Source organism: Triturus cristatus, chromosome 6 (assembly GCF_964204655.1).
Source record: "Triturus cristatus chromosome 6, aTriCri1.1, whole genome shotgun sequence".
Lineage (NCBI taxonomy): Eukaryota > Metazoa > Chordata > Amphibia > Caudata > Salamandridae > Triturus > Triturus cristatus.
This window is the reverse complement of record NC_140589.1, coordinates 40,672,719-40,687,257: the sequence shown is the minus strand read 5'-3', so window position 1 is coordinate 40,687,257 and position 14,539 is coordinate 40,672,719. Positions and strand designations below refer to the sequence as shown.

Sequence of the window (14,539 nt, the reverse complement as noted above, 5' to 3'; positions counted from 1 at the left end):
AGGTAGCGGAACACATAGGTAACTTGGCCTCTCTTTCCTTTCAAGAATGTCTAGTTCCGGACGACTGGAAATTGGCCCAAGTTGTCCCGATAAAAAAGAAAGCCCATATTAGCATATCACAACTAGACAATCTGAGACCTATCTCGCTCCTCCCCTATTGTGCGAAATTGGTTAACCGACAGCTGGTGAGCTTTGTGGAGGAAAATAAGCTCCTCCACTCGTCTCAGTCGGGATTTAGAGCCAAACATTCGACGGAGACCGCTTTCCTTCTTTCTACGGAACTGTTGCGGTGTCAGGCGGATGAGGGTCACACGGCCGCACTGGTCCTATTGGACTTAAGTGTGGCGTTTGACACCGTATCACACTCCGTATTATTGGACCGTCTGAGTGAGAAGGGCATAACCGGGCCTGCCCATGAGTGGTTGGTGTCCTTTCTTAATAACAGGAGATTTCAAGTGCATTGTCTACCATGCAAATCCAGTATAAGATGTCTTAGACAAGGGGTTCCACAAGGCTCGATTTTGAGCCCCACGTTATTCAATCTGTACATGGAACCTTCTCGCCCTCTTAGATCGATGGGCAACATGTTATTAGTAGTTCCACGGATCCACAGAGCAAGGATGGGAGGACGGTCCTTCAGACACCTTGCCAGTAAAGGCTGGAATGACCTACCCATCGAATTGAGGATGGAACCGTCCGAAATTAGGTTTAGGCAAGGGTTGAAAACCCATCTTTCCCCCCCAAGACATAATTCACTTTAGTTTCTCCTGCCCAAGTACTCCACCTCCGTGAGCGACGCTCGTGAGATGTTAGTGGGATTGTCAGCGCGGGGACGCACTGTTTCCTTGTGCAACCATGCGCTTAATAAATGCCATTAATAATAATAATAATAAGCGTTTATTAACAGAAAAGTGGTTGGCATAACGCGAGAAGAGACAGTGTGGGAATTTAAAATTCCCTGGCTTGCGAGGAGTCTCCAGCCGGAATATGGCAGAACGCTGACAACGTACATGCAGAGTGGCTTTTGGTGCGTCCTTGCACCAAAACGTCCTTGCAGGAATTTTCGCATTTTATGACATGACAGCAGCAGCTACAGCAAGCCCTTCACGTGACCACAAGAAACAGTAAGTGGCGCAAGAGTAATTTAAACTTGTGTCACGCGGCCCTTTTAAATAAAGATGAGCTGTCTTAACTGTAAAATTGGCCAACTCCCACGATGTCGCCTCGCAGCTGGTTTAAAGAGTCAAACAAACATTCATCACACACTGTAAAAACGGGGCACCACTTTAGGAAAAACCAACCACATTGTAGTGAATCCAAAATTGAAGCAACGTACTCAAAGTTAGCCGGGCAATAAGAGAGCTCCTGGTTTTGCAAGGGCAAAGGGACAGAGGGGCTGGACCAAACCAAATAGCCTCTCAAACTAGCACACAGAATGAGGACCAACAGCAGCCGGTTCTTGTGCTATACAACTTCTAAAACACTAACCTCTTGACACGCAGAAGTAACTATACGGTGAAACAGGCAGTCCAAAATGGGTAATCTAGATGAGACCACCACATCTCCTCAGAGATTGAAGCACCGTAGAGGCCAGTCCAAGCATGAAAAAAGACACATAAATGCAGATAGAATTGGCTAGCCCTGTGTTGCTTGACCTGTAGTGCCTGAAGAAGAAATCAGGTGATTGAACTCCTCCTTTCAAATGCACCTCCGTCCATTTTGACAAGAACGTGCAGCAACAAGACAAGTTGAAAAGAAAACCCAAGTAAAACTTACAAATGAGCACAGCACGCTTGGACTAGGGCTGTCAGATGACGAGGACACTGGTGGGGCTGCTGTGCATTGTGCTTCATTTTAACTGGTTTCTTGTTAACATATATGTTCTGACAGAAACGTCTTGCTATCTTCTTGTCGTCTTTGTTATACTGAAGAACATCTTGGTTTCTCGCTTATGGTTTTCTGTGGATACCTCATGGTTGTGACTGTCCCTTTTGGAGTGACTGTCCCTTTTGGAGTTAGTTTCATCTTTGGGTCCTCTGTTGATTTACAGGTCCCAGAGATCCGCATGTATCGCGTAGGTAGTCACCAACTCGTCGCCAAATAATTATAGTAACGAGGTCCAAGCAGGTTGATGTAATTCAGGATGATTTATTGTAGTAGATTACAAGATATGTAGATCAGCCCCACCAGGAGCAGCCAGAATGCTGCTCAGCCCACCCTCAACTGTGACTTCTCCTCACAGGCTCCCAACATTCCTAAGCGCATCATCACTGCAACATTCCACTGGCTGAGTAGATGGTGAAAATGGAATAACATTACCTTGAACAGGATACTACACATTTGCTTATATTTCGACTTCGTAGGTACACTATCACAACACCCTGAACCTTTAGTACAAGGGATAAAGTTCACTGCGCAAATATTTTTGAGTGTCCTGAAGGCGACATAGGGCCCGATAACGATGGTGGGCAGACCCTATTGGGGACTGGGACCACCCCACATGCAGTCGGCAGTCCCACAGTAGGCACTTTGATGAGATCACAACTACAGCGGTTACTATGCCTATACTTTAAATTGCGGCGGGTGCTGCTGGCAACAGCACCCGCCGCAATGCAAAAAAGGGACACGGTACACATCCCTGCATTACGTGGCAGGCACCATGCAGTGCCTGCCACATGGTGCAGGGATATGTAGGGGGCACCATAGATTCCCCTCCCCCCCCCAGTTCACGAGTCTGGGGGCCCCAAATGTCCCTTTCCACCATGAAAGGACTGGCAGAAAGGCACATCGTAATGCCTATTTGCATTGCCTGGCAGGCCCTGCCTCCATTGTAGGCATTACTCTGCCTCCCCCGCACCGGTGGGCTACAGGAGCCCGTCAGATAAGTGGCGGTCTGTCTTGCCAACCACCACCAAACTGCCCGCCATCCTAATGAGGCGGGCCAAAAACATGCCTAGGATGGCAGTGAGACCGAAACCGAGACCGCCATCCTAATCAGCCCCATAGTTATCATAAGATAAAAAATAACGACAGGCTGACTGGGGTCTCAGCAAGGTAGCATGGATGCGGTTTATTATACACACACAAGCATTTCCATGTTCAAATCAAAAGAGAACGCGGTCACTGCAAGGTTGCTGCACGCTGGAATTCCAGCCCAGCTGATTACCGTTTTCCTTCTGTGACCAGGAATGTCCAACTTGTGACCAAGACGTGGACCTAAGCACACTTACCCACAGGTAATGGAGAGATAGATCATTTAGTAAGGGATTTTAGCAGATCACCCGCCCTAGGCAACAAGGTTAGGGGGCACATAGGAGATCACTATACACAGTACTTATATGCCCACATATATACACTGCCCTTGCACTACAGTGGAATTTTTAATCTTTTTCACTATTCTTATAATGCTAATCACGCTATCGTGTTTCTTTCTGTAGATAATTGCAGTGCACATAATCTATATAAGAATCACAATGCTTCAATAAATATTGAAACACGTAGTGTATTTCTTGCATCTCTCTTTGGGTATGCCAGAGCAACTGAACAAAAAGGTTCTAGATCGGTTACCACGATTCCTTGGGGGGTTGGGGGGGAGGGGTAGTCAGGGTTGTCATGTTCTGAGGTTGCACAATCCATTTGTTACCTCGCTAGGTTTAGGGGTTTATATGGTGCACTATGAGCTTGCATGCCTATAGGCCAACATATCCTGAGGGTGTACACAGAATCAGTCTGGTACAATACCAATATTTAAGTTGTCCAACAATTGCACAGTTCCTACTGAAACAGTAGAAGCTTGAGACACGGCGCCACCGTTAGTAGCTTGGGTTCTTTATTAATGGATCGCCTGAGTAGTTCTCTTTTGTATACCCAAAGACCTCTACTCATCCATTAACCAGAGATATCCATAGTGGTAGGGACTATACTCCTCAGCAGAGTAGGAAACCCCCTATGTATAGGCTGTTCAAGATTGAACCTTTCAAAGGAGTATCCTATTGTGATACCCTCTCTGAATTCCACTTATTCTTCTAGCTTAACTTATAGTGGAGAACTGCAAACATGTGGTTACTAAAAAACTGCTACTACAGGGTCTCGCACTTATGGGTGGGGATGTTACCTTCATGGTTGAGGCTCACAAAGCTTTTGGGACCGAGATATTCTATTCAGGGGTTACATTCCAAGCAGCAGACAACACAAAGGTGTTTCACACTTACACTGCGCCTAAAGTTCCAAATAACTAAACAGCTTACGAAGAATTAGAAATACCATTAACATACCAAGAACCTCAAAATTGGCTTGAAGGAGCCCTACCACACACAACAAATGAAGTCGCCTTAGCAATGAGGAAGCAACATGGCCAGTCTTAGCCGGTTACACACCACATCCTGATGTCGATAATATGACAGCACAAATATGTAGATTGTACAACAGTCCAGTAACAATACATAGATGTTTGATAGTTTGTTGAGCGAACATTAACAATAAATCCAGCGAGGGCTGCTCAATCACAATTCGCTACAACAGGCATCAACCAACAAACGATAAATGCAGTCATGGGTAAGGTTCCCATCAGATAGGAGAAAATTCAGTTCTGGACTGCATAAAAACAAACCCGCTTGAAGAAGTGTTTCCCCATACGAGACCCCAGGAAATACAAAGTATTCTAAAAATATGCTTGCTCGTATTCTAACAATATGCTTGCTCTCTTTGGGTATGCGAGAGTGACAGAGCAAAAAGGTTCTAGCTATGTTACCACTATTCCTTGGGGAGCCAGGTTTGTCATGTTCAGAGGCTGCACAATCCATTTGTTACCTTCTTTGGTTTAAGAGTAAGTTAGTAGTACTACAGGCAAGCATATCCTGAGTGCGTGCACAGAATCAGTCTGGTATAATACCAAGGTTTATGTTGTCCAACAAACGCACAGGTCCTACTGAGAAAGTAGAAACTATGACACGCCAACAGAGGTTATCTGGTCGTCCCAGATTAAGACAATGTCACAAGTTCAGGCCTACTGTGATGGAGAGTGGGCCAGCTACAGGAACCCACTTGGGCCTGCTGAACACAGTACATTAAATCCTGTCTCGGTCTGCGTTGATTCACAGGGTGTTCGCAGCAGTTCCGAGGAAGACCACAGAGGGTAGAGCACCTAAGGCACACTTCCAAGGTTCCAGGACTGGGCTGGTACCACTTGGCAGGGCATACTCAGAGATGGCAGAGTTCGGAAGGTTGGTTAAAAGTCTTGTTTAAGACTTCAGAAAACAAGAGGTCAGTTAGCAGGCCTTTAGAGTCACTCAGGGGTCTGGGTTGTAGAGATGCATGTTTAGTTCTTCTCACTCCCAGGCAAGAGGGCAGCGGGCACAGGTCAGCAAAGCAGGAATCCAGCAGGGTGGCCTTTCTTTCAGCCGCACAGCAGCCCTTCTTCCTGGTAGAGTAACCATAAGTTCAGAAGTGCACTGAAGTGGTGGTGTCGGAGGTACAGTATTTATACTTTGGTGCCCTGGTTCTAGAAGGTTGGAGAAGCTTCTAGACAGCGACTTTGAATTGCAGGAAACCCCATTCCTCCCCTGGCTTCAATCAATACAGTGTCATTAGGGCTGTTGTATGGAGGCAGGGCACAGTCTAGTCAGGTGCAAGTGGGGCTATGCTTAGCTCCACCCCTCCCCATCAAGCCAGTTAATGGCCCATCAAGTCACACCTAAACTCCCATTGTATGTGGAGGTCTAGATGGAATGCACAAGGCCCAGCTGTTACCCACCCGAGACATGTATTCAGAAACAGACAGAAGGCACAGAACGGTTAAGTAAAAAAATGCCAACTGTTTAAAGGGGCATTTTCAGGCTTGCAATTTAAAACCCAACTTTACCTTAGGTTGTGATTTTAAATTGCAAGTCCAGAGACGCCAACCTCGAAATATCTATTTTCCCAATTCAGAATTACACTTATAACTTGCAATAAGGTAATACCAATGTTAATCTATAGGAGTGAGTGTCCTTGCAGTACCGAAAAACAATTTTGATAGTTTTTTTACTACCTGGTCATGTAAAACTTAAAAGTAGCACTGGTTAGCAGTGGTAAAGTGCCCAGAACCCTAAAGCCAACAAAAACTAATTCAGCACAAAGGGAAGAAGGAAGGGAAGAAGGAATGCAAAATGTTTGGAGGAGACCCTGCAGAAAGAGTTATTTCACTGAACTCAGTTGGATCCCTCTGTCTACACTGTACTGAGTCACTGAACCGACTCACGGGGAACCTTCTCTTCATCTGGGGAACCTTCTCCTTATCTACAGACCCCATCTGTGCAAAACCTAACCTTCATTTGCTCACAGATGCATCCCAGTAGGCAGATAGTACCACCATGGCCAACAAAGTGGTGTTGCCCATTCCACTCCTTGGGTCCAACTTCTGTCCCCATCCGAGGGAAAACTCTGCCCACAAGGACAACAACCAAGAAAGTCCACTGACCGTGGTCAGTGTCAACACCCAGGCCATCCAGGGGGTCTTCGGACTCTGTGGGCTCTCAGAGTGAAGGGGGGCTGTAGCCCCAGGTGACTTGCACCCTTCTTCCACTCTTCCTCCCACCAGTTTAGGGATGGTAGCCTGACACTGGTTATTCAAGTAGGGTTGGGTAAGCCTACGGGTAGTCTGTACCCTTCAGCTGAACATGTGCCTGGCAAGTTGGGACTTCTAGGGGAGTACCCCTACCCCCGAGGGAAACACACTGTGTAGTGCAAGAAACTGCCTGGTCCAGGTTTCCAGCCCTCTGCCCATTGAGTTCCCCCCTAGCCAGAAGGGGCCTCACAGGGTCAGTCTTAGGGGTCATCTGATCTCACAGCTGGCAACACCGCACCTACCGGTCCACCCACTGTGGACTGCTTCCACCTCTTTCCCCTCCATCTGGGCCTCTGTACCATCCGCTATGAAACTGTACCCCCAGAAACCAGAAATGGGAGGGCGCCTGGGGCAACCGCCACACTCCGCTCCCCTAACCCAGTGGAGAGCTCCCATCAGTGGATGTCTCGCCATTCAGACCAGGTTCCACTGCTTGTGCTCTCTCTGGGAATAATCAAACGTATGGAGCTAGAAATAAGGCACCCTGTGCCTCCGCCAAACCCCACCTCTACTCTCCTCTCACTCTTGGAAGGGACGACATGGGACACCCCTTTCATCCCCTATTATACCAAGACCTGTCTAGATCACTGTGACCCTCCCCCTCACTGATGGGAAAACCAGAGACACTGTCCTTTAAATAACTCCCCAAAGCCATCCCAGACACTCTGGAACTCACCCAGGTCTGCCTCCTTTGCAAGCTCCCTGGGGTCAGTCAGAGAACTTACAATCCACCAGGTGTTGCTGTAGCTCTGGAAAATAGTGAATGACCATCAATAGAAAATGGGGTGCCTGAAAATAACAGTGCGCTACTGTGCCATGCTTCGGTAGTATATTCAAGAATATGTACCTCACCCTGCCACACTCTGACCTGCAACAGGTTAAGTGATCATAGGAGCCAGTTAAGTAACCACATTTCCTTCATTGTAGTAACAAAGTGACAAAGCATTATATTAAGTGGGATGCTAAACGTTTTGCAATATGGCATTGAGAAAGGCAGAAATCACTGAAACGTGTTTACCAAAATAAATGGAAGTTTTTTTAACCGAAGAGTGCGTGAAATCCCTGGTGAGGGAACTTGTTGGTGTGGTGTATGTGTATGTATACATATACACACACACCCCAACTGCCCATACTCTGCCGCAGATGTTCGTTTTCCCTAAATTCGTTAAAAATCACTAGTATCAACACCAAGGTTTTTCAGAAGCCTGGTTATCATAGTGAACAGATGCCACAGGTCAGCACCCCACTCTGAAAATTATTCTTGCTGCAGAGCAGTTCATAAACTGCCAATTTTATGGACAGTTAAATATCTTCGGACAGGGACCAAAATATATATCGAAGGGAGTGGTAAAGGTCATTACATTTACTTTTAGAAAGGAATGCAGAAATAAAAAATGTAGAGAGTCTATTTTGGCAATTCACAGCACTTTGGAAGCACGTCTAGCACATCAAAAGGATCATCCCTGCCTCATGTCTGCTAAAGCTAGGTGGGTCGCGAAAGTTTATCATCATAAGAAATGTGTCTGGTTCTAAGACATTTGGGAAGCATTGATTACAGATACCATCCATTAACAATATTCAATTTACTCTCCTGTGCCAGCATATGGTTTAATAGAATAAATGTGTAATTTGCAAAGAGTGTTAAGAGAATTCCACTTTATGAATACTGGTACTGGCATCTAGGAGCAAGAAGGTGGTTTTTGTTGGACAGAGTCAGTTGCATAGTTGGACTGTAACCTCCCTAACAAAAATCCTTTAATGGATGCTCTATAAAATATTGAGCCATGTTATTTCTTGCACTTTAAGCTAGTAGAGGTTTCAGCAATATTTCAGTAAATTGGCACATTTTGATAGTCCAATTATACATCTTATTGTGCTGTTATGGGAAACGGACTATTAGAATAGCCAAGATGTGAACTAGCCAGGAAAACCATCACAATGTGCCTCTTGAGTGGCCCAGTATTGGGATATTTATTCCAAATGCAGAGCTTAGCTAAGAAACAAGGTGGATTTTCCCACACTCTTCTACTGATCAGTTTTTCTATCAATTAAGATCAACTCCATTTCTGCTCCATTTAAACGGAACAAACTTCGGATTCTTCTGAAACCCCATCAAGCTGTTCAGAGAAGTAAACGTTTGAACTTCCATCAGCACATAATCGTCATCTACGCAGAACTGAAATCACTGGTTACACCACCTGATCTTACTTAGTAAAAGATCTCAGAGATGTGTTAAAAAGATAAGTGGAAAGCTAGATCCGCAAGGAACCCTGCATTCTATACTTGAGGCATCAGAGTCACATGTTAATCATAACACGGAAAAAAAGTTTTCTAGAAATTATGAAAACCATCAAAGTACAAACATTCTTATCCCTGCAATGTTTAGAAGGAGAATACGTCTGGTGTGGTGGACCACAGAATCAAAAGTAGCAAAAAGATGTATTCAGTACATTTATTGGATTTTCAGAGTCTGTTCTCTGGCATTGTATGCCATCTCATATTCAATGGAGTACATATATGGTTTTTCCTCTGAGGGGATTTTCTGATCTAGCATTAGCTCTCCTTTTGCCTTTAAAGTTCTCTTACATTTATGTAATTTCCCAATGTGTCTTCTCCGATGTCGTATCAGCTCTCCTTTAGACATGAAAGCCTTGACGCACTTTTTACACTTATACGGTTTTTCACCATTGTGAATTCTCTGATGTCGTGTTAGTTCTCCATTTCTTATAAATCCCCTGCTGCATTCAGTACATTTATATGGTCTTTCACCAGTGTGTGATCTATTATGCACCACTAGATTTTCTTTTTTTATATACGCTTTGTCGCATTCAGTACATTTAAATGGTCTTTCACCAGTATGGATTCTCCGATGTAGCATTAGCCATTGTTTTGTCCTGAAAGCCTTGTCACATTCAGTACATTTATATGGCCTTTCACCAGTATGGGTTGTACGATGTCGTATCAGATGTCCTTTCGTTACAAAAGCCTTGTGACATTCTATACACTTATGTGGTTTTTCACCAGTGTGAATTCTCTGATGTAGCATTAGCACTGGTTTTAACTTGAAAGCCCTATCACATTCCGAACATTTGTAGGGTCTTTCCTCAGAGTGAATGCTCTTATGTAACATTAGAACTCCTTTTGTCCTGAATGCCTTGTCACATTCAGTACATGTATATGGTTTATCGCCAGAATGAGTTCTCCGATGTACACTTCGTTCTCTTTTTGTCCTAAAAGCCTTGACACATTCAGTACATTTATGTGGTTTTTCACCAGTGTGTGTTCTCTGATGCAGAAGTAGATATCTCTTTGTTTTGAAATCCTTTGAGCATTCAGTACAATAATATGGTCTTTTTTCAAAGTGGACACTCTCATGTAGTGTTAGATCTTTATTGGTCTTAAAAGCCTTGTCACATTGTGTGCACTTAAATGGTTTTTCACCAGTGTGAGTCATATGATGGGCTGTTAGTGATGCTTTTTGTGTGAAAGCCTTGTCACATTCAGTACATTTATATGGTTTTTCCCCAGAGTGGATTCTCCGATGGCGTATTAGATCTCCTTTTACTTTACAGGTTTTGTCACATTCAGTACATTTATATGGTTGTTCACTACTGTGGGTTCTCTGATGTAGCATTATCCGTTCCTTTGTCCTAAAAGTCTTTTCACATTCTGTACATTTGTATGGCCTTTCCTCGGAGTGGGTGCTCCGATGTCTTATTAGTACTGCTTTTGACTTGAAAGCCTTTCCACATTCTATACATTGATATGGTTTTTCATCAGTATGGGTTATCTGATGTTGTATTATATCTCTTTTTGTTTTGAAAGCCTTATCACATTCAATACATTTATATGGTTTTTCCCCAGAGTGTGTTCTCTGATGGCGTATTAGGTCTCCTTTCGCTTTGAAGCCCTTGCCACATTCAATGCATTTAAATGGTGGTTCAATACTGTGGGTTCTCCGATGTACCGTTATCTGTTTCTCCGTTCTAAAAGCTTTGTCACATTCGGTACAGTTGTATGGCCTTTCCCCCGTATGAATACTCCTATGTTTTACTAGTACTGGTTTTGATTTAAAAGCCTTTTTACAATCTATACATTTATATGGCCTTTCAACAGTATGCGTTATCTGATGTTGTATTATCTGTACTTTAGTTCTGAAAGCCTTACCACATTCAGTACATTTATATGGTCGTTCATCCGTATGGGTTTTCAGATGTCGTCTTAACTGGCACTTTGTGATAAAAGCCTTGAAACATTCAGTACATGTATGAGGTTTTTCATCAGTGCGATATCGCTGAAGTACTGCTAGATGTTGTTTTGTTTTGAAATCCTTATCACATTCAGCAGATAAATATGGCGCTTCCGAAGTATGTCTTACCTGGTGTTGTATTAAAAGCTTCTCTGTGATGAAAGCCTGATCGCAATCATTACATCTATAAAGTGTATCCATAATGTGCACTTTCCCGTTTTCAAACAGATCTAATTGAATTGTTTGCACAATAATAGCATTTGTAGGTTTCTGCTATGCACAATTCTTCTGATCACTTAGTGGGAAATCCGTATACATAGGTACATGACAGCCTGCATGTTTAAGTAGTCTTTCTGAGGAGTGATATCACGTGGCTGAGTTTTCTGATATAGCGACAGTGAAGGCATTTTAATCAGGGTTGATTATGAAGTCACAAGACTTGATGCTCTCGGATGTAACTCTCCAGTTGATTCAGTTTACTGAAGACATGGTCATCCATTGGGTATATTCATATTGCCCTTCCATGTGAGCTTATGTTGTGCACATGACTCTTTGCGTTCTAACCTATTTTCACATCAGTAACACTGATGGACCTTACTCCATAGGTGAATATAAAGGTTTCCTTTTTCCTGGTACTAGTTTCATCAAGTAACGTTCCGATTGTCCAATACGCAAAAAAACTTTTTTTGTTTAGAAGAAAGTTAGCTGGCATGCGAAGATGTTGCTCTGGACAGTTATTTCATAGCTGGTTTGTATGTCAAAACGATTTTCAAAAGACAATCATGTATTCCTTACTTCTTGTATGTCAAGCACCTGGTTAGATGGAAAAAGTACCCAAAATTAGAATTTCATTCGCATAAACGTATATGCCTTAAAGCTTAATTCCAAAATACATTAAACAAAAATAGAACAGACTGAGTGTGAAGTGGAGATAAACAAAACCTTGAAAACATTTTAATTGCCTAAGGAATATAAGTAATATGGCATTATCAATTTGTGTTCGTACATCTTTCCCGTGCAATGATTTGAAGAAAGAATGAATTTGGATTCCACACTAGTAAGCAGAGAAACTATGTAAATCATGATTTTCTTTTATACATTTACTATACACTGTTCCCAGTGTGAAGAAAGGTCCAGGAATCCCGTTCCTGGATGGTGTTGCCCAATTTGATTGAAATTAATGGAGCAGATTAACTCAAGGCACTGGACCTTACCAGCCACATATTTTAATAGTGCAGAAAGAAATGAGCATGTACTCCTTTGTGGATATATAATTTTCATATGGTCAAGAAATAGTCCCAGTGGGTTTTGTTTGGATATATATTTATTCTCATTTAGAAAAAGCTTTCTACTTACATATTCATTTATCCAGAGTGATATGGAATTACATTGTAGGTATTGCGACAATACCTACAAAGTGTATATGCTTATTTCTTTCATTTACTATACACTCCCTCAGTATGAGAAGAGAAAGGAAATCTGACACTGCAAAGCTTAAAAAAAGAAAATACAAAAAAGTAACCTTGAGCAGTTCTGCCTCGCACCTGGTACAGACAGACAGACACGTGCTACCTGTAAACCTGTATGTATCAACAAAAAGAGGCGGTTTTCTTAAATGTTGGGGCATGAATACCTTGTGAGGGAGAAGTTTTGGGTCAAAATAATATCCCAATCTATAGCACACACTCAGGGTGCAATGTAGGTAATCCATCCTCGATCACAACTATCATAGGTAATGCAAAAGACTTATGTGAACATCCTGGTGATTTGATAGCTTCTTAATTGTTAACACTCCCTCTACAAATCCCCGAAAAGCGATTCCAGAATGGCAAGAAGTAAAATACCCTGGATTTTAGTAGATTGTTCAATGCCACATAGATCATTTTTACCAAGCAGCTGACACATTTAATGTATTACCCCATTTAGAACCTGCACCAACTGGTGCTTCCATTCAATGAAAAAGGCCTTTGTGGGAAATATGATTCATTTTCACAAGAGAACTTTCATCCCTGTAACGATTCCATGTCTACATGGTCACCTCTATACCACATTCAGCAAACTACTGGAAGTAAGACATTTCTTCTTTTGGTATTTTGGCCCCCTTGCCAGAATTCATGCAGGATTAAAACAAGTTTTTCTTCTTGTGGAGTTGTACTTCTGGTCAGGTTTTAAATAGCTGTAAATTAGGTGCGAACGCACCACTTGCCTCTTGAAACCCCAAAATAAAATCAATTAGCGGCGCAAACGTAAATATGTTTTATATTTTGGTAGTTAACTTTCTCTGCTAAAACTTCAAAGGAATTATTCAAGATCTATTGAGAGAGGACAACTGTTGCTGTGGCTATGGCATTTGGCTGCTTAAACATTCAGCAACTCTATTTTTATTTTTTGTCAGATTACCGACCTAAGGAAAAAAATTATCTCCGAGTCAATGTCAACTCACAATATTAGGATGATAAACAGAATGCCCAATGTAAAATGTTTCATTCTTTTTCTTAAGTTTCCACTAGTGAACTGGTTGAAAGTTTCGAGGTTAAACCCTTTGACTTCCAATCAGAACATAATTCCAGGTAAACTGTCAAAACACAATAGCTGTCTTTTTTTGCGGAAGATATTGCAATTATAGCGATTGCATCTCTTCAAAGGGAGTTCTCCATAAATGAGGTAAACAACCTATCGTTACTCCTCTTATAAAAGAAAGTGTGGATATTGATACATTAGATATTAGTAGCTACTTCAGGGGCAAGATGGGGGCCGCGACTCAGCGGTTGTGAGCACCTCATCAAAACTACCCTGCAGAGGATGCTAGACATCTTCAAGTTAACCCCTAATAGAGAATGCAATAAACTGCCTGCCGGCCGTGTATTTTTACAGGAGATTATGGCCCAGCGACGATCGGTATAGTCGGTCGTCAGCGAGGCTTCTGACCATGGTACGCTGTGTGCAGTGGATGCTGCTGGATCTCCGACGCCGTTGTCTGTGTGTCCTGAGCCGACTGAAGACCATGCCGCCTAAGCCCGCGAGGGGAGGGAAACCTCGCGGCAGTGCGCAGGTAGCACAGAAAGTAGCACAAGTAGCTGCAGGGGCTGAGACGGCAGTGAGGAAATCAGCTCCTAAGAAGCATGCTATCAGTCCACGGGGACCCATGTTAATTGGGCAGAGGGCAAAAAAAAACAAAAATGCCTTAACGAAGATGCCGATTAAGGCAACTCCATGTGGCGATTTAGAGAGAGTCGAATACCCCCACTGGCTGAAGTACGAACGGCAGATGGTAAGAGGAACATTGATGAGACAATGGGGCAGGATTGAATATGTATGTGGGGGAAAAATAAGGAAGAAAACAACCAATAATGGCAGATAAAAGAGGGCAAAATCAACGTTTTACATAGGCTCAATTTGATGGAGCTAACTTGGAGGAGGCAAACATTTTAATGAGTTGAATATAGAGCTGGCCACATGCCTACTCCATTGATGGCTTGTGGGGATCTTAATATTCACTTAAGTGTGAACTATACGCATTTTAAAGAACTGGCATATCGGGTCGAAAACCGAAGGTGTATAGGGCTTTGGCACGATTGGCTGAAGATCATGATTTGGTAGATCTATGAGATAAGCATATGGCCCCAACCAGAGCTTTACATTTTATTCCCATCCGCAAAAGATGATACGGCTAGATTATTTATTAT

The 14,539-nt window shown here is 43.0% G+C and overlaps 1 protein-coding gene across 1 annotated transcript in view; it reads right to left on the bottom strand.

The window, feature by feature from the left end:
• Window positions 1–7,661: 7,661 nt before the first annotated feature.
• LOC146813734 (uncharacterized) overlaps window positions 7,662–14,539 on the bottom strand; it is a 33,067-nt gene continuing 26,189 nt past the window's right edge. The window contains exon 2 of the mRNA XM_085610223.1: window positions 7,662–11,666. Within this exon, the coding sequence (XP_085466349.1) occupies window positions 9,057–11,054 (1,998 nt within the window). The 5' untranslated portion in view covers window positions 11,055–11,666 and the 3' untranslated portion in view covers window positions 7,662–9,056. The remainder of the gene's footprint in view (window positions 11,667–14,539) is intronic.